The 22,168-nt window shown below is 34.9% G+C and overlaps 1 protein-coding gene across 2 annotated transcripts in view; it reads right to left on the bottom strand.

The window, feature by feature from the left end:
* The window catches only part of NBAS (NBAS subunit of NRZ tethering complex), a 143,682-nt gene that overhangs the window by 31,759 nt on the left and 89,755 nt on the right, over positions 1-22,168 (bottom strand). For both annotated transcript variants that reach the window (XM_054383463.1, XM_054383464.1), the window contains exons 43-48: positions 19,304-19,554; positions 16,508-16,842; positions 11,904-12,122; positions 11,471-11,673; positions 3,416-3,505; positions 1,026-1,221 (exon numbers count right to left, since the gene is read on the bottom strand). In XM_054383463.1, coding sequence (XP_054239438.1) covers positions 1,026-1,221; positions 3,416-3,505; positions 11,471-11,673; positions 11,904-12,122; positions 16,508-16,842; positions 19,304-19,554 — 1,294 coding nt within the window. The remainder of the gene's footprint in view (positions 1-1,025; positions 1,222-3,415; positions 3,506-11,470; positions 11,674-11,903; positions 12,123-16,507; positions 16,843-19,303; positions 19,555-22,168) is intronic.

Below are 22,168 nucleotides of genomic sequence, written 5' to 3'. Positions count from 1 at the left end.
TAGCACAAGCTTCAAAACCAAGAATGCTTCTTCCTGTTAAATGTTCAGTATATCTTCATTGTACTTAGAAATGCAGAACCTTTTAAAATATGTGTGTTGGTATTAAGCATTTCACCACGACAAGTCATGAAATAAAACAGTTAAAATATTAAGGAATGACCATCAAGAACTTTTTTTGTATATGGACTTTTTAATATTCTCCTTGACAAAGTCTAGCATTTTTACTTGTGAATATTCCCTAGATAATCCTCATTAGTCTTAGATCACAGTCTCTATTTTTTAGAAATGTAATTTGGGCTTTTTGTCCTTTAATTCAGTGGGAAAGTTAATCCGGTTTAGACTTGAAAACTGGAACTGTGTCTTTCTTAGAAACAAATAAATAGCTAAGAGTAATTCCTTTTGCCAATGATACTACCTTATTTTTTTCCTGATTGAAAAACACTTAGGCAGTTAAAAGTATGAACCATTTATAAGCAACTACTGTCTTTCGGTTGTTAGGTGCTACCTCTTAAGGGGCAATAGCAGACTAACTACAGTGGAAAGCACTCCCTAGCAATCAAATCTTTCCATTTGAGAATGTACTTAACATTCCAAGTACAAATTCATGGAATAATACTTAAAAGACCCCAGATTAAAAAAAAAAAAAAAAGAAACAGTGGCCAGTAATGCTCATTCCAATTTTGCTTGTAATGTCACACCAAATAGAAGATAAATAGGGAAGATAAAATTTGCAGAAAAAAAAAAATCATCAGAAAAGAATACATAAAAACTTCAAAGGCAATGCCTGACATGGCAAAAAGTCACCAGGTGTTTAATCAGGTTCAGTATTATGTAGTCATGATCCCAAATAAAAGCTGAGGAGTATGCTACCTTTACATAACTTTGTCTTTCAAAGAATTATAATGAAACCTGATTCCAAAGCATGGTAGGATTAGTTCCTATAACAACCATATATTGCAAACAATCATTTAATCTTTGCATAAAAAACATCTTATGCCATCATTTTTAGACATCAATACCAGTACCTTTTTTTCAGGCCAGCAAGCTCTGAGAACAGCTTGCGTTCTGAAGTACACAAGCAGCTTGTTATCCTCATCACTGAGATGAAAAGCTTGTTCAAGAATTTGCAATACTCTGATGCGAGGCTTCACTGCTACAGAGTCATCACCACAGAAAGGTCTCAACCACTCCAGAAGGTCGTCTGAAGAAACTACTTTCTCCCTGTAATTAAATAATACTGTGTTAAACAGTCTTTGGTAATGCTAATGAAAGTACTGTAAGTATTTTTTAAGCTGTTAACAAGTACATTCTACACATAACAAATAGGTGTCACTGGTAATGGCAGATGTCTAAAGCTAAATAGTGAAAGAACATTTTTTAAACTTCAAATAACCAAATAACACTATAGAAATCCATCTATACAGTCATACATTCTCCCACATACTGCCTTGACTGCCGTTTGCATCCCAATGGTGCTGAATTTCAGCACCTGAAAATCAAAGCCCTTTTATGGTATCTGGTCCTGACTCATGCCTGTACTTCCACACAATCTGCCTATGGAAAAATAGCTTGAATGCTTGTATTTAAGTATAACATATTTTTAAGTGATGCATATGCACATTGCCCTTTATGCTTTATTTTCTTGTAATTCCTTTCTTTACACCCCTCATAAAAACATTAGTTTCTCCTTATTGTAACTCTAGATTTTTTTCTGTACCATCTCTAGCCAGTTTGATTATTCTATGTTCTAGTATGATAATGATTGTAGAATGTCCACAATCCCTAGAAAGAAAAAAAAAAAAAAGAGAGATGCTAAACAAAGCTAAGTTTTGGGGGTTTTCTGACTTGAGTAATTCAGAAAACCCTTAATTAAATAATTTGATTCAAGAAGTGTATTATACTGAAAACATTTGAACTGCATTACAGATTATCACGAATTTACAAACCAGCAGGCAGTTGCAGACAGAATAATCTCTGATGTCCCTTAAAGGTTTAAAACTAGCATGCAACAAATCTGTAAATGCTATTCTGCTATCTTATGGTAATACCTTAAACCAAAGTAGTTGTGGTTTTTTTTTTCTCTTAAAAGAAAACGTTAAGAAAGTGGTTCCAGTTGGAGTGTGATTTATAACCAACGTTCTTTTATTTGTCTTAACAAGACAGATGGGAAAGTAGTATCAGACAGAAAACACCAATTTAACCTGTTTTGAAGCTGTGAAATAATAAACACTGACATCTTAGGTTTTCACATTATAAGGATTTAAATTTTACTTATGCTTTATATTGTGTGAATGACGCTGTTAGCACAGAACTTCAGCAAAATTAGATATGCCTCTGTTGAACAGGTGGCATTCAAACTGTAAATTAGAAGTTTCAAAACTAAGAGGACCTGCTGGAATATTTCACAAATTTTGTAGAGCTCACACTTGATATAAATATCTGTTTTCCTGAGGGAAAGATTTATATTATGTAAATAGAATAGCTGAGGTTCAAGGTGATAAATAAGGAGCATTCAATGAATGTAAACAGTATCTTGTAATCACAATTACTTTTACTCCAGCTTGTTTCAGCATTGATGAAGTATACAAATAACAGACTCCAGGAAGTGCATCTCAGAAAAAATCATACTGAATCTCCTGTTCTGCCTTATTTGTGATATTCTGAGGTTTACTGGAGATTTTGACATCAATTTAGTCTGCTTCAGTATGTAGTATTTAAGTAATTTAACATCAGTGGAAAAGCCTTCACACAGTGTTACTGGTTTTGTGTGAGTACCAAAGAATACAGGGGTTTATTGTTATTATAAATTATAAATGGCTTCTTAGTTTATACATCTGGAAAGAAAACAGATTTTTGTTTTTCTTCATTTACTAGAAATGCAATGGAAAATGTCAGACAGACATACAGACCTGAAATAAGGATGTCACCAAAAGAAGAGAAAAAAATACAGTGAAGCATCATACTTCATGTGAATTTTTCTGCACTGTATCAATATGGACACATTTAGACATCTAAATTCAGATATCTGAAAGTGAGTCATTACTATTTTTAATTTATCTACTAAACTAACAGAAGAACAGTGAAGTATTCCTGGAAGATATACAATCTGCAGTAGTCAGAAGAAAAAATATTTTCTCAAATCACCATAATACAGTTAGCTAAATTTTATCCAGTGACTTGCTTTCTTCTGAATGATGAAGTAAAGGCTTCTGTCAGGGCTTAGATTTTGAACCTGACAAATAACAGTCCATTCCAGAATGAAAGTCTTAGAAAATGAAGTGCAAATCCATTCTATCTAAACATGAAGTAAAATTATCCACATTCAGTATCACACTTTTTTTTTGGGGGGGGTGGGGTGGTGGTGAGAAGTCTCTTTCAAAGTCTTAACCAAACAATCTATACAAGAAATTCTTACCCTTTCTCAACACTTGCATGCACTGCAGAAACAATGCCTTCTAGGATTCCAAGTGGATCTTGCACTGATGTAGATGAGGCATCATTTCCACTGTTAAGGGAACAACTAGAATTACCATTAAAATGGTCCTTAATATCATATCTAATTCTATCCGCCTGTAGGATTTAAATGAATTTTTCTATAATTATAGCAATTTTCACTTTCCCCTCTTAGCTTAACTTGTTCTTTTATTTTCATGTCTAAGTAATAAGAAACGAGTGGAAAAGAGAAACACTAAAACACTTAAATGAAACTTGAACTAAAAAGAATAGTTAAAATTTAGCCCTTCTAACATTTCACAGATAAGATCAGCAAAGGCAAAGACCTCATCAATATCAACTAAACAGACTGAAAGTGACACATAAATGTCACCATCTTTCCATGTATCATTTTGCAGTATCACTATTGTTTTAAACCAACTTGACTATAACCTGAGTCAGCAGAATCTGGTGATTCTGGTGACTCTGCAGATTTCTTCCCTCTACCCCAACCTCTGAGCTTCACTTTCAGTTGGATCAACCCGATTCACGATTACAGAACCAACAAAAGTTAGAAGTAGGGAATATGAACAGTATGTGGAAAAGAGGAGGATCAAACCACCCATGAAAAGGTAGCCACTATGCATAAGTAGGAATAAAATGTGAATCATGATGCCTACCAGATTGTTCCAATTACAATACAGTTTTTCAACTGTTGGAATAAAGCTTCACCCAATTCATGAAAGTGACATTTTCTGCTAAGATTTTCAGATAAACAAACTTAAAATGTGACTTGATGCTGAAAGAGGGAGGGATTTTGTACTGGTACTCCACTGCAGCACACAACATCTTTTCATGAAAACCACGGCAGAGGAAATGATGCCTAGATGAACTGGAAAAACAACTGTTTTGCCTGTCTTAAGAGTTTGTCAGTCCTGCACTAAAGAAACAGAAAGAAAGGTAAATACTTCCAAAGATAACTTACTAAAGATGACTTAAAACCCCAGTGTATTTTCTCTACAGCTCATCAGCACATCAAAGCTTTTCTGCTACTAAAAATGGTAGCCTCTCTCTATACAATCTCTAAATGAGGATGAATACATCTGGAGCACACTGACTGCTCTGTCTAAAGTCAAAATACACTGTACTGTTGATACTAATGTATAAAAATAACTACAGTATTCCACAAAGGTTTTGTCAAGAGTTATGAGAGCGTTGATAATTTTGTCATTTATTACTTCAGTAAGATAAATATATTGCTTGAATGATTATACTATATGCTATAAAGACCTTGATTTTTATAACCTTTAATATCTTCCTGCATTCAGAACTTTCAGCTCTTCTGTTTTTATCTTAATAGGTGACTAGCACATCAGTGAGCAACAGTGGATTTCAAACCAACATGACTCCATTCAGAACCACGCAAGATAACTTGTTTCATGATGAAACCTTAACATTTTCATTTTATATTGCTATGCTGCACTCAAAAATACAAAGTATGAGTAGAATGCTTGTAACACCAGCCTTTTTCTCAAAAAAGTTACATATAACTATCATAGAAATGCCATTCTTAGCAACATTACTATCATAGAGAAGCTAAATTTATTTTAAAAGATTGCATTTAAATTACACCTATACTGCAGAAATATGGAAATGGTAAAAAAAACAACAGTATTAAAAGAAGCATTTTAAGCAAGCATAAATGGTTTCAAATTTGTTTTACAATAAATAGTTTTTTTAAAAAAAGAAAACAAAATTCAGATAAGTTCCCAGAGCAAAGACTGATATAAGCCACTTCATTAATGTTCTGTTTACAGGCCACATTTAAATTATTCTGCATTGTTATGCTTTTTATGTTGTCTCAATTTAGTTTCTAATAAAAAGACATTAAAAAAGGGCATTATCACAGCATATCTAAAGAAAACTGGAATACTTTAAAAGCTTGCATACTAAGAATAGAATGATGATTGAAATACAAAAGAATAGGACATACAGAAATGTAGATCCTATAGCTCTACTTACCCTAAATTATCTTTAGCATACATAAGGAATTTCCATATCAGAGGAGACTGAGCAGTATTTTTTTGGGGGGTACTCTCAAGTTTGGAGATTGGCTTTGAACAGTCCTAGTACTTCGCTCTTCAAAACCCCTTCATCTCTCTAACTAGAAATGAAAGCCATTAGCTCCTATCACAATCACGCTTTAAGCACTTAAAAAACTCACTCGAGTCAAAAGAAAAACGTACACAAGAGTTGATGGGCATTTCTGAAAAGAGAAAACCACTGTTTCAGACCATACATCTGTGTAGCCAGTTCTCAGGTGAAATAGATGCATTTCCAGAACACTTCAAGTTTGTCACACAAAAGACATACTACTCTACTAACCAGAAGAAAGCAGAAAAAAAGGTGAATCTAAGCAGTAAATTACATTTATCTAGAATGTGAAAGTACTTAAAAAAGAAATATAGAAAGATTGAAAGCTAGTATTCTTAAGTTTAATCATGCCTTTACTGCATAATTTTTAGTGAAAACTAAAAAGTTCATGAGGCAAATAATCATGTCAAGTTTCCACTGATTACTGCCTCATTCTTAACAATTAATGATTAAAAATAAACAACTACTAACAGAAACAAATATAATTAGTGAAGGATTAGTCTTTGACACAGATTATATGCTGTTTTAAGCAACAGGACAGAATTCCGTGATCACCTCCCAACTCTTAGGTATGAGACTGGTGTAATTACACTGAGAAAGGCTTGACTTCAGTTTTAGAAAATGTGATGCATATTTAATCAAGCTCCTCAAACATAATGAAATAAAAAGAATAGTTGCAAGGAGAATAAATTAACTTAATCTAAGTCTTTTAACCTAATTATGGCATTCATAGAAAATATTTTATATAGTCTTACTTCTCCAGCCTTATTTTCCACTTTCTGTTGTATTTCCTCTAATTGTTGGAAAAATAAGAAAATAATATATTGTTGGTGTGACCATTCAAAGCTGGGGGGAAAGGTCAATGCCAAACCATGTTTTCCATCAGAAATACCATGAAGTTATAATAGCCAAGTTACAAAATAAGTCTTTCTGATCCTTGTTCAAGTGAGACGAGAGAGAAGAAATCTGTTTGTTTAGTCCTTCTGAGCTAGCTACTCAGTCTAATAAAGCTAGTTTTACCTTCTTCAGGAAACACCGGCCATTAAAAAAGAACCTCAGACTTGTACTAAACCTTTCCTGCTCATTGCCTGGTGACTATCTCAAAAATTTCATTAAATGCTACATCCATCTGAACACCCAAGATAAGAAATTTAGGAGCTGCAAATAAATGAGGCCATAATGCCTTCAACAGACAAACTGTCTTCCCTGACCAATCAACCATGAACATCCCTATAGTCATCAATCATGGAAAATATCCAGCATATTATGTGAGTGATCTGAGGCAATGGATTAAACTGAATCATAGACAACACCAATAGGACTACCATCGTTACCAAAATTTTCTGTTTTGCTTTGTTTGGTTGGTTTGTTTTTTTGGGGGTTTGGGTGTGGGTTTTTTTGTCAGAAGTTCTTGACTTCTACTGAAGTGAAACCACTTCACATTTACAGTAGCTGTATCTGTAGGAAAACAAGCAAATTCAAGAATTTCTACTCTGAAATGTGTATCCCAGAACTAGAGAGTAAAGGGAGATAAAAGTAGTTAAAAAACTGGATAATGCTGCTCTTAAAATTACAATATAGGCAAATAAAATTCCAAATAAAATTACAATATAGGCAAATAAAATTTTTACTAAACAGAACATACTGTTGTTTCTGAGAAGCTGTCAAGAGCTTTTGAGCCTGTCATACTGTACACTGTTGAAAAAGGAACTTAATTTATTTTTCATAAAAGTAATGATTTCTAGAAGGTTCTTCTGCAATGGTCAGTAAAGATATTAATAACAGAAGATATTTTACTGTGTTTGAAGTCAGGGTGCAGTTATGAAACTGAACGAAAGCATGCATATTTTGAATCACAGACGTAGTGGATTGATGGTTAACTTTCAGACAAATCACTCACACCACCATAATTTTTCACATCCATACATGACCGATTACAATATCTTAGTGACATGTTCTGCCACCATAGATAGAGAAAATCCAAGCTCCATGTTATAACCTCACAACTGCTACTTTGAGGGTTAATTGTCAAAGAAGGTATTTTCAGCATGATGTCTTTCAAAATTATTGTATAAAATAACCACACTAAAATCTATCAAAGCTTCAATAAATAAATTCCAAATGTTTTCCCTTCAAATGTTGCATTTATTCCATAGTAATCTATCATGCCAGCTATACAGGCAACACTACTACTTTAATTGTAGTTTTTACCCATTAACTCAGATCTGCATGTCTTGCATAAATTGTTGTTAATGTGTTTTAATTTGTGTTATGTCCTAGCTTGAAAGCTAGCATCTGAGTGCAGGATAGAGATGCGTCCAGTTTTATTCACAGCAACAACATTAATACCAGCAGGTTTGAGATGCCAAGCAACAACCTTTCTTTTAATTGCTTGCTGTATTTAGAGTGATGCTAGTTTATAATATTATCCTTGTAGTGAGTATCATAATAGGGAGGATATTATTTCAAGTACTTTCTATTTCATTATATGCTAGATCTTCAATTCATGCTCTTTATCACTGCAGTAGAGAAACCGTCTACATCTATTTGTTTATCCCGAATGATACGATCTTCCCTTTCTCCAAAAGAAGATGAAAATAGAAGGTATTATGTCATCTCACACATCAAATGAGTTTATTTGAAGTCTCCAACTAGTTGTCTCATCTTTGCCACTACAGTTTTCTCTAGTGTAGGGACCGACGTTCCCTTCTTTACTGGAAAGTGCTGCACAGGAATTATTGGTCACGGTCTCTGCCCAAGAACTTTAAATCAAATTGCAGACATTCCAACCTTGCAGTGCATATGAAGAACAAATAATTCAGTTCACAGGGAAATGCTGATAAGAAGCAGAGTAGAAAGGAGAATTTTAATAGGTTACTCACATTCTGTATGTTAAAGAGGCTCATTATATTTGAAATAACTGGACTTTGAGTTTTATATCTAAATGCATCATACTGTTATATTCCAGTCAGAAACAGCAGGACAGTGATTACCTAAAGCCAAATTATTCTCCATCAAACCAGACAAGAGAGACAATATTACTTATGTTGCTGCACTAAAGCAGTACCATCACTGAGGATGTTATGAATGCTCTTAAAGTGAGTGAGAGCTAAATCAATTTTCAGCCAAAAAGGACTGCAGACACTGTGACAGGCTGTCCTTTTCATCTGTGGCACTTCAGTCTGCAGTAATATACACATACATGCTGAATAAAAGGTAGAGCCATAGATTATTTTCCATGCTAGACTTACTTCTCTGTTTTTCGTATGTACATTCAGATCATCCTGCCCACATAATTTTTCTGCATGCAGAAAACTGAGATGAATTCTCAAAGTTTCATCCATCTAAACTGGTCTTAGAAATTGTAAGCAGTGTTAATCAGCCACCTAACAATGGAATATTCTTAAACACTTTTTGCCCCTATCTCTTTGGAAAAGAAATAGTTCAGAAGAGAGTTTTGGATGAATATTTAGGTAAGAAATATCTACTTATTTTCTAACATTCCTCCACCTCCTCCCCCTGGAAAACAATAAAAAAAAAAAAATGGGGGTGGGTGGGGGTGAAAGGGGATAAATATTCAGTACATCCAAATATTCAGTACAATCAGAATATTCAGTACATCAAAACCCACCCAGGATGAGGGAACAGGTAGTACTACTCAACAATATTAAATTCAGGAGAGCTTCCTCAAAATGAACCTGACTGCAGAAAAAAAAAAAAAAAAGAGCTAAGGAATACTTTTATGCTGTTGTGAACAAGACATAACATCATAGAGGGATTAAGACCAACTCATTGATATTTTGTCATAAATAATGGTGGCGGGTGTGTGTGTAATCACAATGTAATGGTGGTGTGTGTGTGTAATCACATTGAGATCTCTTCACCTTGGAAACACAAATACTGACAGGGGTGTAGATGTAAAATACTAGAACTTCATTCTCTCCTTGTTGTCCAGAGAATTTCACATTTGAGCTCTAGTCCAGCAGTAATGGGGACTGAGTGTGCACTTCGGTTAAATTCTTCTGACAGAGAACATCAAGACAGACATGTGGATTCCATTCCACTATGGCATCAATGGGAACAATGCTCATTCCTTAGTAGGAAAGAGGACAGGTTGCTTTTATCAGGCTACAAAGGTTTGTGAACTTTCACATATCCCAAACCTTGCTCCTGAACAAAAGCACATTTGCAGACTTCTTCAACCCTAACAAATAATTTTCAGAGTAAACTTCAGTTTCACTGTGGCAGGAAAAAGCCTGAACCTTCGAGGACATGCTGGAGCCTCACGTTACATGCCAAAGAAACTTTATAATCACTGTGGATGCAAAAGATGATCAAATCTGTTACTGAATCTTAATAGAGGGTGCTACAAATGGCAAGCTGAGCTAGAACAAAATCAAGAAAAAACACCTTATTTCACTGACAGGCTTTTCAACGAGTGTGCTTAGATGTCCCTGTGCTGTGTCCACATCCTCACTACATCTGTAAACATGTTCATAAGCAGGTAAATCCAAGACCCTTATGGGCTATAAGGTATAAAGTACAGAGGCTGCAGCTAGACAGACAGGCAGGACTGGAAGGTTGGACTCTTCTCACTTGTCCAAGACGTGACTGGTACTGAAGAAACACATCATGACTACAGTAGTTTTAAGTTGTTACTCACAAGTGTTACAATTGTAATTTGGAAGCACAACTAGAAAGAATACTATCAACTGCATTTAATTTTCCTTTATATTATCCAGGTCTTGCCTAGAACTTGACAGAATTATTCAGGAATAATATAAACTGAGTGGCAGTTAATTTGTATTTTCTGTTTTCCTAGTCTACTTCTCCATCATTTTAAAATAAGAGCTCGCTCAATTTGGTGGGGTTGCATGAACAGGTTGGTTATTTGGTCTGTGTCATGTCATGAAAATGCTGAGGTTTGGGACTATGAATCCCAGAAGAAGACAGAGACAATGCCTTGCTTCTAGTACAACTTTGGATCACTCATAGCATGGTGACACCAAAAATGCTGGAAGAGTTGAGTAAAACAATCATAAACCTGTTTCTCTCCAAGAGGTTAACAGGTTAGGGAGTTTTAAGGGTATCACTATTGCTTTTAAGTACTGTAGGAAACATAAAGCACTCCTACTTGCTGTTTCATTTTAATATAGGGTGTTAAAACTGTAAATGGAAGAAGAGCAAAAACTTCAAGTGTTTATGAGAACAAACAAGGAAAGTGTATAGCCTATATCTTAGTGACAAATAAAAACATTTTTTGAAACCTTACCAATAAAAAACAAACCGACTCAGAAAACAGCTCCAAGAAATATCCTAGCAAGTTATTCCAAAGACAGAAATTGTACTTCTTCCTGTAATCTAGCTGTTATGGCAAGAGCCATGGCTAAGCCTCTACTGCCTACCTGCTGAGGTACCAGCTATTTCTAACAAGCATGCCTTTTTACTCTGCTTAAAATAATTATGTGAACTTGTAAATCTATCAAAAATTCACAAGTGCACACATACATAACAGAACATTACTGTAAAGCCAACGTTCTTAACTGAAAAGCGCCCTCCAGTGAATAGGATGAGTTCTGTGGCTTGCTTTGTTCAGAATGCCCAAGCTTCCCAAACTCAGAAAAACATAACTGTTTTATCTGAATATGAATTATAGGTAAACAGGAGCATAAACCATCCAGGATCTCATTTCCTGTTATTGCCCCATTTTCTGCAAAATCCAGACATGCAAAGCAAACAAGTACTCACCACCAAATAAACCAACCAACAAAATAAAACCCAGCCCAACCAATAAAAAACAAACAAACAAACAAACAAAAGCCCACAATGGTAAACCCAAACCCAGAAGAGAGAATTTTGGACTTAATTGTGGCCACTTACTTACCTTAAGATACATACAACTTTTTTAATAGCACATTGGACAATGTCCTTGGGAGAAAGACCTAGATCACCAACTGCCACTTCTAACAATTGTTTTATCATGTCCAGGGGTTGACCATCTATACACATAGCTACTGCTTGGTCATGGATTTTTGATTTTTCTGATCTTGACAAGTCATACAAATAGCCATACTTCTGTAGTGTATCCTGTGAACAGATATTTTTTTAACATGAATCATTCTACTCTATTTACAGGACTGTGTAGTTTAGACTCTTTCTTTATACCAGTATTTAACACATACTACAAAAAAGAAAAGATTGATGGAAGTCAACCAAAACAAAAGTACAAAACATTAATAAAATATGATAAAAGATTCATCACCATCACTACTAGTCACGTTAAGACTGAAAACAAGCATCTGATCAGCAATCATTACCTGTTCATTGTTTTTCAAGTAAGTGATAAAACTATGAGTGAGTGTCTCCAGATGAGCAAAAGATTGTTGCAAGTGATTCAGAGTTTTTTCATATGCAACAGATAGAGTTTCATCATCTTCCATGTCATTATCAGAAGGTTTTTTTCTTGATTTCTCAGAAAGATGTTTGACTGCCTTAATAGCCTTCTTAGTCACTTCTATTCTGGCTTCAACTGACAGCTGAAAAAGAATATTTGATATTTAATCACTTATCATCTGTACACTACTGTTTATAGCAGCACATAGAAGTCAGGTAGTCCCACTGCTCTACAGCACAGCACAAAACTAAATTAAGTGCTTTGTGAGAAATAACTTTATTTCTTAATATTGTTTTTATTTTTAAAGGATCAGTATTCTATTACTTTCTTTTGTGGCCCGTTCTTCTATTGATATTGAATCTGGATATGAAACTTCTTTCTCCTAATGACATTTATGATTTTTGTGGACTGACACCTTGTCATCTTTGGGTTTTAATTCTACATTGAGAGATATCTGGGGACTGTTTTGCAAGATTAAATGAAAAGCCAAAAAGCTGAAAATTGACTCCAAGTTAGTTTTGACTGTTTATAATGTATCCCCAGGATCATGATCATATGCAAAAAAGCCCAAGTGGTGTTTTTTGTTTGTTTGTGGGGTTTTTTTGTTTGCTGTTGTTTTGTTTGGGTGTTGGTTTGGTTTTTTTGTTTGCTGCTTTTTGTTTGGGTTTTGGTTTGGTTTTCCCAGTTTTGTTGGGTTTTTGTTTGGGGTTTTTGTTTTTGGTTGGTTGTTTGTTTTGGTTGCTTTTTTTACAACTTTTACATCAATCTATTTAAAGCACAAGTTATGCAAAAAGCAAGTTACTATTTTGGAAGGCCTGTACAACTTGGTGTATCTAGCCATTAAACTGAAACAAGGAAACCTGGGAATTTTTTTACCCTTTATACTTCATACATACAATGAACCTTTCCCCTATCCCTATATCCACCATGAAAGGGTCATTCCAGTGCATTAGAATGGTATTCAGGACTTCATAATGAAACTAGACATGCAACAAGTAGACATGGCACTTTAGAACATGGTTTTATGTGGTCATGGTGGTGCTAGGTAGATGGTTGAACTTGATGTTCTTAGAGGTCTCTTCCACCTGAAACAAATCTAGGATTCATGATTATTTTAAGAGCTAAAACCCTTCCAATATTAACAGGGTAAACACAAAGGGTATTTTATCATTCAGGTCCAAACTCAATTACTTTTGTTGTGAATGGAACTGAGTTAAGTATGATTTGTTACTTTAAACAAGGTCTCAATATCAGGTTTTACTATAAGTAAGGAAAAGGTGACACTCTTCATATCGTGTTGAAATTTCATATCCATTTTGTAAACATGACAAAAGATGAAAACAGCTACGAATTTTCTCTCCTACTGTACAATCTAATGTTCAAAAGGCAATAAAGAGAAACACAGAAGGCAAACAATTTAAGTAGTCCATCTAACTGCTAGAGAACAGTGTGACTACACTTCCAGTCTATGTCATAATGCCACAAGCACATACAGAATAAAGCACTTAAAAACAACAACAAACCAAAACAACCCAAACAAAAGCCTCCAGGTTCTTCCCAAGATTATTTTAATCTTGCATTCATAGTTACATCCCATAGTCCACAGGCTGCTCTGAAGAAATTTATCTCCATCCCTGCTAGACCCAGAAGAGTTCATCTGGATATCAGTGTAAAAGTTCTAATGCACATAGGATCAGTTAAAAGACAAGATGTTATTCATCAAGTTTCCTACTACACAGTGTTGAAGCAGATTCAACTAAAGTAACTATATTAATGGAAAGGCACAAGAAAATATCTAAAATTGTTCTGATATTAGAAAAAGAGGTACAGCCAATACCCACGAAGAAAACAAGGTCAGACAAGATGAACTGACTGAACTGGAGCACAGTGATAAAAAGTAATAAAAAGAAGCCAAACAATTCAAAAGGTAACATCTGAATGCAGCCATGCTATGCAAGAATACTATTAATGTATTTCTTGTACATCTTCAGCCAGTGTCATGCCATGTCTTTTTTCTCAGCTTTTATTACAATGCTAAGAGGTCCATCAGCCAGACAAAACACTTTGAGTTGTTTCTTTTTGAATTGAGATTAAAACAATTATTTAAAATTGTGTTTAAAGTCATTAAAATTGAAAAGCTGATGAGGCAGGTTATCATCCTGTTGTAACAGGTTCCCATTCCACGCCCATTTGATGTGGACATCATGTTCCCACTTAAGCAAAAATATCATTGAAAAGGCTTTACTGACTCAGAAGAAATAAGCATCAATCTTTCAATTAAGAACATTAAGTTGCAAGTAAAATTCTTGCTTTGCATCAGAAGTTGGGAAAGAAGTTAAAAAGGATGGAAAAGTAACCAAAAAAATGCCATCGTTCATAATCTGAATGTGGCTCAGCCTATGGAAGGCTGCAAAGAAGAGCCCACTTAAAGAAAATTTCAACTTTTTTTATAGATTACTTAACTAATGACACCACTGTTTCATAATCTTATTTTACTGTAGTTTTTTCTCCCTGATCAAAATATTGGGTCTATTCCCATTTGTAGTGTGTGTGCAATAATAAAAACACAGCAATTAAAAAAGTAATTGTTTTCAGATGTAGGTTTGGTTACTTGATTTTGCTGATAGCTTTTTTTTTTTTTCTAGAATACTGTCAATTTACAAACACCAAAGCAATGACCTATGAGCTCTGAATGAGACTGTGCTCTGAAGACAAAGCCAACTAGCACAATGAGCAAAACTCTGGCAAAAAAAGGAGTAAAAAAATTCCCCAGATGACCCAAAATGCTTCACAGAGATCACACAAAGGGAAATAAGCCAGAAATCATCAAGATATGAAAGTCGATATGGTAATTACTATAATTAACAATATATTATTAAGTCAATGTTATTTAAAATGAAATGAAAGTCAGAAAAATTTGAACAGATATTCAGAATCAAAAGCATTCTGAGAAGCCTCACAAAAGCAGGAACCCTCTCAGTGCTTGCAGCAATGAGCTTCTGTGGTCAAAGGATCGATAATCCAGTCCTTTAATAAGTGAAAAGAGTACTAACAGAGTAAATGACTTCACTTGTTTCATTTACTACAAACAACTTTGTTTTTCTTCCCAAAGAAGCCAATTCACCTCTCAGCATGTCTAAGAAATCAACTTACACTTTCCCACTTTAAACTTCCTCTCAAAATCCACTTTAAAGAACTCCTAAATTTTCTGTGAGAAAAATTAGCTGTCTGAATGACAGTACAGACTATTTTGTAATAATGTCCATGAATTTCTGCAGTCCTTTAAATATATGAAATGTCAGCACTCCTGCAAAATATAGAAATATGCAGCATCTGTTATGGAAATCTGATATAGTAAAAGTACTTGGCCACAGAACTGAGCTAGGAAGAAAGTGCTGCTTGGTCACCAACCACAATAACCCTGCCATCAGCATTTCTTTTCTACTCATCTTAAGAGAGTAGAGAAACCATATTAGAATCCTAAGCAGAAAATAAAAAGGAACATAAACTATGAGTTTCAAAACAGATAGACAGTGGAGGATATCCATTCTCTTCCTGCACCATTCATCTGTTATAAGTGATAAATCATCTTGAAATGCCCAAGATATATCAACAGCAAGAATTTCCAGTAGTCACTAGTGACAATCATATGTGAATACAGTATTTCCTCCTCATTAGACAAAAGTCATCTCCTGGCTACCTCAGTCCAAGGGCAGGTCTGATGACTGAGATCTCTGGATGCACGTCAGTCTTTCCTGATAAACATGAAACCCTCAGAACGACTATGTGATTAAAAAAAAATCCAAACAAGACAGCAGAGTTCTGAAAAGGGTTTACTAGATCACTGATGGATTCCAAGGATTTCAATGAATAGTATTCAATGAATAGTAAATCTTTATTCCACCAAATTCTGATATAAATACAAGTAGCTGTACACTAATATTGTGGGAACACTAAATCAGTATCCAAATAACAAACTGAAATTCTCCTCACTGAATGGAGTCAATAAATATCTCTTGAAAGTGAGCACAATCCAGAAGAGAGAAGCTGAAGACACACACCCACAACAAGAAAACCGAACCAACCACCCATAACAAAACACCTCCTCTTTATCATCTTTTCATTTCAGATGAAACTACTGAAGACATCTCAAGATCTTCTAATAAGGGAATATCTAAGAATTCTCATCTTTTTTTTTTTTGTGTGTGCTTTGCAGCAAAGATGAGTAAGAGAGCAAATGTAAAACTTTATGTTAGGAACATGCTACTGGACAAAAAGAAACTGCAGATCTGGAAATGTATGTAACAGACACAAAAGCACGTACTTGCAGTAACATGCTTGCAGCTAGATGAAGATTACGACAGATCTTACAATTTGTATTATTAAAGGCCTAAAAATTATATGCATTAGCCTATAACACTTCTCTGTGGAGCATCCCATTCAGAATGCTAAAAGCTGGTACTAAACACAAGCTTATGGCACAATGAGTTTTAAGGTGAACACATTTCTTCAAATGTATTTGCTTACCTTTGTGACAGCTTTTGAAGAAAAGGTAATTTCATCAATAAAAGTGACAATATCATCTGGATCAAGTCTATCAAAGTACTTTGAACACATATCATAAGCATGCAGCCACTCATCCATGGTTTCTGGTATTTTTTTAATGAGATGGTGATCGCCATTCCAAAAAAGTTTTTGTAACCAGACAGCATAAATAGAGCTTGGTGACAGCATGCTACCATCTCTTTTAGGAATTTTGGGAGCCAGTTTGGAGATAGATAAAATATTTTGACTTGTGAGAACAGGCTGCAGTATTTCCAGGGGGTTTTCATTTTCATCTGTTAGCTTTTTGTAATTAAGACCTATTAAGATAAGGAGAAAAAGGCAAACAACATAAAAGTTATCAATAGTCAAATCTCCTTAAATGCTACATTTATGTGTAAAAAAAAAAAAAAAAGACAGTACTAAACCGGTATCTGCAGAACTAGAAAAGCCCTACTTCATCTCCTTTCACAATCATACATATTGACAGACTGATGAGGAAGGCAAGTTTGTATACAGGGTAATGGGATTTTATGATGTCCTGATGTGTGTGAAATCTTTACATCCCTGAAATATTTTAACATTATGTATCAATACAAACTAAAAAAAACCAAACCAAAACAAAAAAAAACCTACCCCAAAACACAAAAAACCACCCCACAGAGTCTCTAAAAAGGAAGAAAAAAATATATATATTGTGCTACTATTTTAATATATAGCCTAGAAAAACCTTATCCACCTCAAGACATCAGTCTTCATTAATTTAAAAAAAGCATATTCTTATAAGAATTGGAACTTACTACCTACCTCAGCAAAAATGCACCACCCACAAGTAAGCTAAGTAAGGTCAACTACAGACAGGACATGTAAATTCATTTACATCAATACCCATATAATACAAGAGTCCTATTACTACTTTGATTCCTACAGGAAGAAATCTCTTGCAAAGTATTCTAGCAGTCACAAAATACTTCCAGCAAGTATGCTGCTTTATTGTTTATGTTTATAAACCGTATTTTTAATTCCTATTCATAATTTCTATTCCAACTTTGATTGCCACATAATCAAAGGAAAAGAATAGTAGGGACTGGAAGGGGCCTCTGGAGATCACCTACTCCAATTCCCCAGCTAATACAGTTATGTCTAGATCAGTTTGCATGGGAACACCTTCAGGAGGATTTTGAAAATCTCCAGAGAAGGAGACTCCACAATTTCTCTGAGCAGCCTCTTCAAGTGCTCCATCACCCTCACATTAAAGAAGTTTCTCCTTAATTTCAAATGAAACTTCCTGTGTTTTACTTTATATTCACTGCCCCACGTCCTATCACTAGCCACCACCGAGAAAAGCCCAGCCCCATCCTTATGACCTCCACCCTTTAGATATTTATGTTCAATTATAAGATCCCCTTCTCAACCTTCTCCAGGCTAAACAGACACATGTGTCTCAGCCTCTCCTCATAAGAGAGATGCTCCAGTCCCCAATTCACCCTCATAGCCCTCTGTTGGACTCTTTCCAGTAGCTCTCTGTTGTTCTTGAACTGGGGAACCCAGAATTGGACACACTACTCCAAGTGCAGCGTCACCAGGGCAAAGCAGAGGGGAAGGGAACCTCCTTCAGCTTGGTGGCCACCCTCCTCTTAGGGCACCCCAGAATACCATTGGCCACCTTGGCCATGAAGGCACGTTGTTTGTTGTCCACCAGCACTCCCAGGTCGTTCTCCACAAAGCACTCAGTGCATTCCATCTTTTTCCTAATGCACTTAGGATCTCTACAAACACTTTGATGATGTCCCTTGCCTACGATCTATAAACTATGCTGAACATCAAGAATTTTAACTAAGGGTGTAATACAATAGGTTTAATTTTTTTTCCCCATACAAAGTGAATAATTCATGTCTGAAGTCTGGCTGAAGAACTTTTTTTAACAACAACATTTACAAATCTAAATGCAAAAAAACCCTAACCTTACAGACTTCAATCTTTGAGAAGCATCAATAAGAACTGAAGGGAACCCCTCCTCCTCAAAAAAAAGAAATCTTGCCTATTATCTTCAATTTCTCCAAAGTCTGCAAAGTCAATCCAATATACATGAGGTTCCAATACCTAACAATTGACAACTTCCCCACAGGAGGTATTAGTGTGTAATTTTCATTCTGAAACTGGACTTGGGAGTTATTTAACTGAAATTCAAGACATTGCTAATACTTGGCTAACAAGCAAATTAAAACTAGTATTGAAAATTTCACAGTGCCTTTCAGCAGCTCACTAAAGCATTGTCTGCTAATGGAGACAACATGGTAGCTCTTAAAAGACAAAAGGCAACATGAAGGATAAAACACAAAATAAAATTACCTTTTTATAAAAAACAATGTTTAAAGTTCCCAACGTATTATATAATTTAGATTTTTGAAAGGTAAACACTCCTAAGTTCTTTGAGAACATTCATGTTAAACTTGCAGTGTTAAAAAAAACTATGCTTTAGGTGATTTGTATTATATCTTAAAACATTCACTATGAACCACTGCCAATAACTGCAATTTGCATCACCAATGGAAATCTGTTTTAAAATATTTTTTGCTTGCTATGCTAAACTAAGTCTCCAGCAACAGGAAATGAAGTAACTCCTACAAGATATAATTAATCTAATGTATTCATGTGATAGGCTCATTGAAAACTAACAAAATAACCTGGAGACTATAACTGGGTAAGTATAATCATGTCAACATTCACATTCAGAGTAATAAATACAACTATGAAGTGAACAAACAGGAACTCTCCTACCTGGTGCAACTGCTTTGAATTTTTTCAGGAGTCGGATGTGAGTTTCAGGTTTAATAGCATGCTTCACCATTTCTGAGCAACCACAGTTTTCAAGGAGCGTAAAATAATAAAGCAGTCGCTGGTGATCTTTGCCTTCAATACTTGGGTAAACGTATTTAACCATGTGTTCATGCAAGCTTTCAGGATTGGTTTTCAAAGTCTCAAACAGACCAAGACTTTTTGCTCTTTCTTCTATTTCCAGTGTCGATAACCTGCATGTAGAAATAATTGTAGCTTTAAAAGCCTGGATGTGCCATGAAAGACTCTTCAGCTGCATGCTTTGTGGACAGGGCAGAATTCTCCTTTGTCCAAGGTTCAACTTTGTAACACATTTTTAAAGAGTAAGTGCTCATTCATGAGTATTTAGATAGTTGTTATTCTCTGTAAACAAAAGCTAAAGATCTCTTGTATTTCCTGATCTTGTTATCTGTTGGCTTGGACATGCAGATTAAGGGTCGTGAATACTGAAAAGCAGCATGTCATCTCTCTAAGTGTAGCTATATCTAAAAATAGACATATGTCCAGAGTGTATCTACAGGAAGCCTTTTATAAAATAAAATACAACAAATAAACAAAGAACGAACTTGTGGCTGAATGATATTAGGAAATCTTACTGTCCACTTTTAAGTTCTCCCAATGTGTTACATTCTGTTTTCTGTAGTTGATGAGCACCTGTGCATATTTGAGATAAATAACCACTGAAAGTTGTCTCTTGCCCACTTGTTAATCTATTTGACACTAATATTCATGCTCAGCATATTTCATTTGACACTTTTGTTGAGTTGCTTCTCAAACTGTCATCCAAGAAAGCTTATGAAAATATCATCAAGTCTTGGTTTGACCTCAGCCAGTCTCACTGCTTCAGGACATTCTTTTCCTGACCCTTTTGAAAAGAATACAGTAGCTCTTTCACAGCATGAATTCAGACATCTCTGGCTGACTACATAAAAGATAGCTGAATGCCATCATTCCTTTCTTCCTCAGCTGGAAAAAAATGGGTGCATATCCAGGAAGTTTCATCTTAAGTTTAGTCAATTATCAACAGAAACTTTTACCTAAAATGTAAGGAAAGAAGTAACCTACAGATGACTACCACCTTGACTCTCCCCACAGTCCAATCATACTAATACTCTGTGTTAAGCAGCACATTTCATTCGGAAATGTCATGTCTTCTAACTCTTATTTGATTTTCTTCCACCTTTAAAACTGATTAACAACATAAATATTTTTCAGAGTATAAATGTCACATATAAGTTACTTTTTTTTTACATCTAGAACTCACTCAAGTTAGGTTGCTAACCCTGTAAGTTTTATTTTAATTCTCTAAATTCTTGCTAAGTGTTCTACCATATTAATGGAAATAAGTACACTATTATTGGAAATAATCGCTCAGTCTTAATATCAGACAAAAGAGACACTTGGACCTGATGTATCCACATTCAAAGTTCAAACAAAAGGCTAGATGGACATTAAATTATATCAGCAGGATCTACAGAGGTTTGTCATGTGCTTTTGAGGTGGAGCTGGTGGTGGGTAAGAAGGGTTCAAATGCTGTTCAGAAAGATCCTGGAATAATAGTTTCCTTGACTGGCAAACAAAATTTCCTGTTGCTGAAGTAAAAAAATCCATTTCGTAGAGTTTCAGTACTGATTATGTGATCAGGTACTTCAAAAGAAACAATTAAATTTCCATTTAATTTTTTAAAATATAGTTAGAAACAATTTTCATCATACTCAACTTCATAACATGTCAAATGAACATCACATTTTTCTGTTATCAAACAATCAAAGAAATAGTTAATAGAGACTACGTCAGCCCTTCTTTTGGTCTTCTCCCTACGGGATGTGGCTTATAGAAATACCAAATATTCCGTTAAAGAGATTAAGTCAGAATAAACTTCTTTTCAGAATGAATGCACAATGAGGCATGCATTATTAATGCCATAATCCCAAGACTAAAATATACTGTAATGGCCATATGCTGTCAATCAACTTTAAAATGAGATTATGATACAACAAAAGTATGCACAGCAGCATATTATGCTATTATACATCAATTTGCAAGACTTTTTTGAATTTCATTAGGGAAAAGGTTGTTACTTTGTACCCCAGTGATTTCAGAATTCTATGAATACTAACTCATGGAGGACAACAACAAAGGAAATTATAGAAGTCTGTTGCAAAATACCTTTGGTAATATTCTAGTCTCAGGGAAGTCAGCTGGCTCTTTCACATTCACCCTAGTGCTGCCATGTTTTGTATCTCACTTCCTATTTTGTTTAAAGCACTAAATAATTCAGCAGCATCAAAATTTATTTGGTATGACTTCTGTTTTCTGGGGGAAGAAAACAAAATCAGAGAATCTCAGAATGTGTTTTCATCTTCTCAGATCTTGCACCAACATCTATGAGGCTTTATTTTTTATGCCTCATGTTTTATAAAATGTTTTAATGCTTTTTAATCAATAGTTAACGTTAAGAGAGGTACAAATACTGCTGCAAGCTAAAGCTGCTTTCACAATTTAAAACTTAAAACAAATGACTAATTTGATCATGTCTGCTGTATTACACAGGGGACTTGGCATCACTGTTATCTGCATGCACAAACCAGGCAAGTAATTTAATCTTTCAGCAAACGGGTTTGTCCATCTTTCAGTTGGCAAAATGTACTTGTCTGACTGACAAGATGTCAAAGTTCTTTAAAAAAAAAAAAAGAAGAAAAAAAAGAAAACAAAATAAGAAAAGGCCCTGGAACCAGCCTGGGAATAGAAACAAAAATTATCCCTCCCCCACAAAAGCCCCCCACCAATGCCAGGTTTGGTTTACCA

The sequence above is a fragment of the Indicator indicator genome, chromosome 9 (assembly GCF_027791375.1).
Source record: "Indicator indicator isolate 239-I01 chromosome 9, UM_Iind_1.1, whole genome shotgun sequence".
Taxonomy (NCBI): Eukaryota; Metazoa; Chordata; class Aves; order Piciformes; family Indicatoridae; genus Indicator; species Indicator indicator.
The sequence above is the reverse complement of the archived record's forward strand: the minus strand, read 5'-3'. Positions and strand labels throughout refer to the sequence as shown.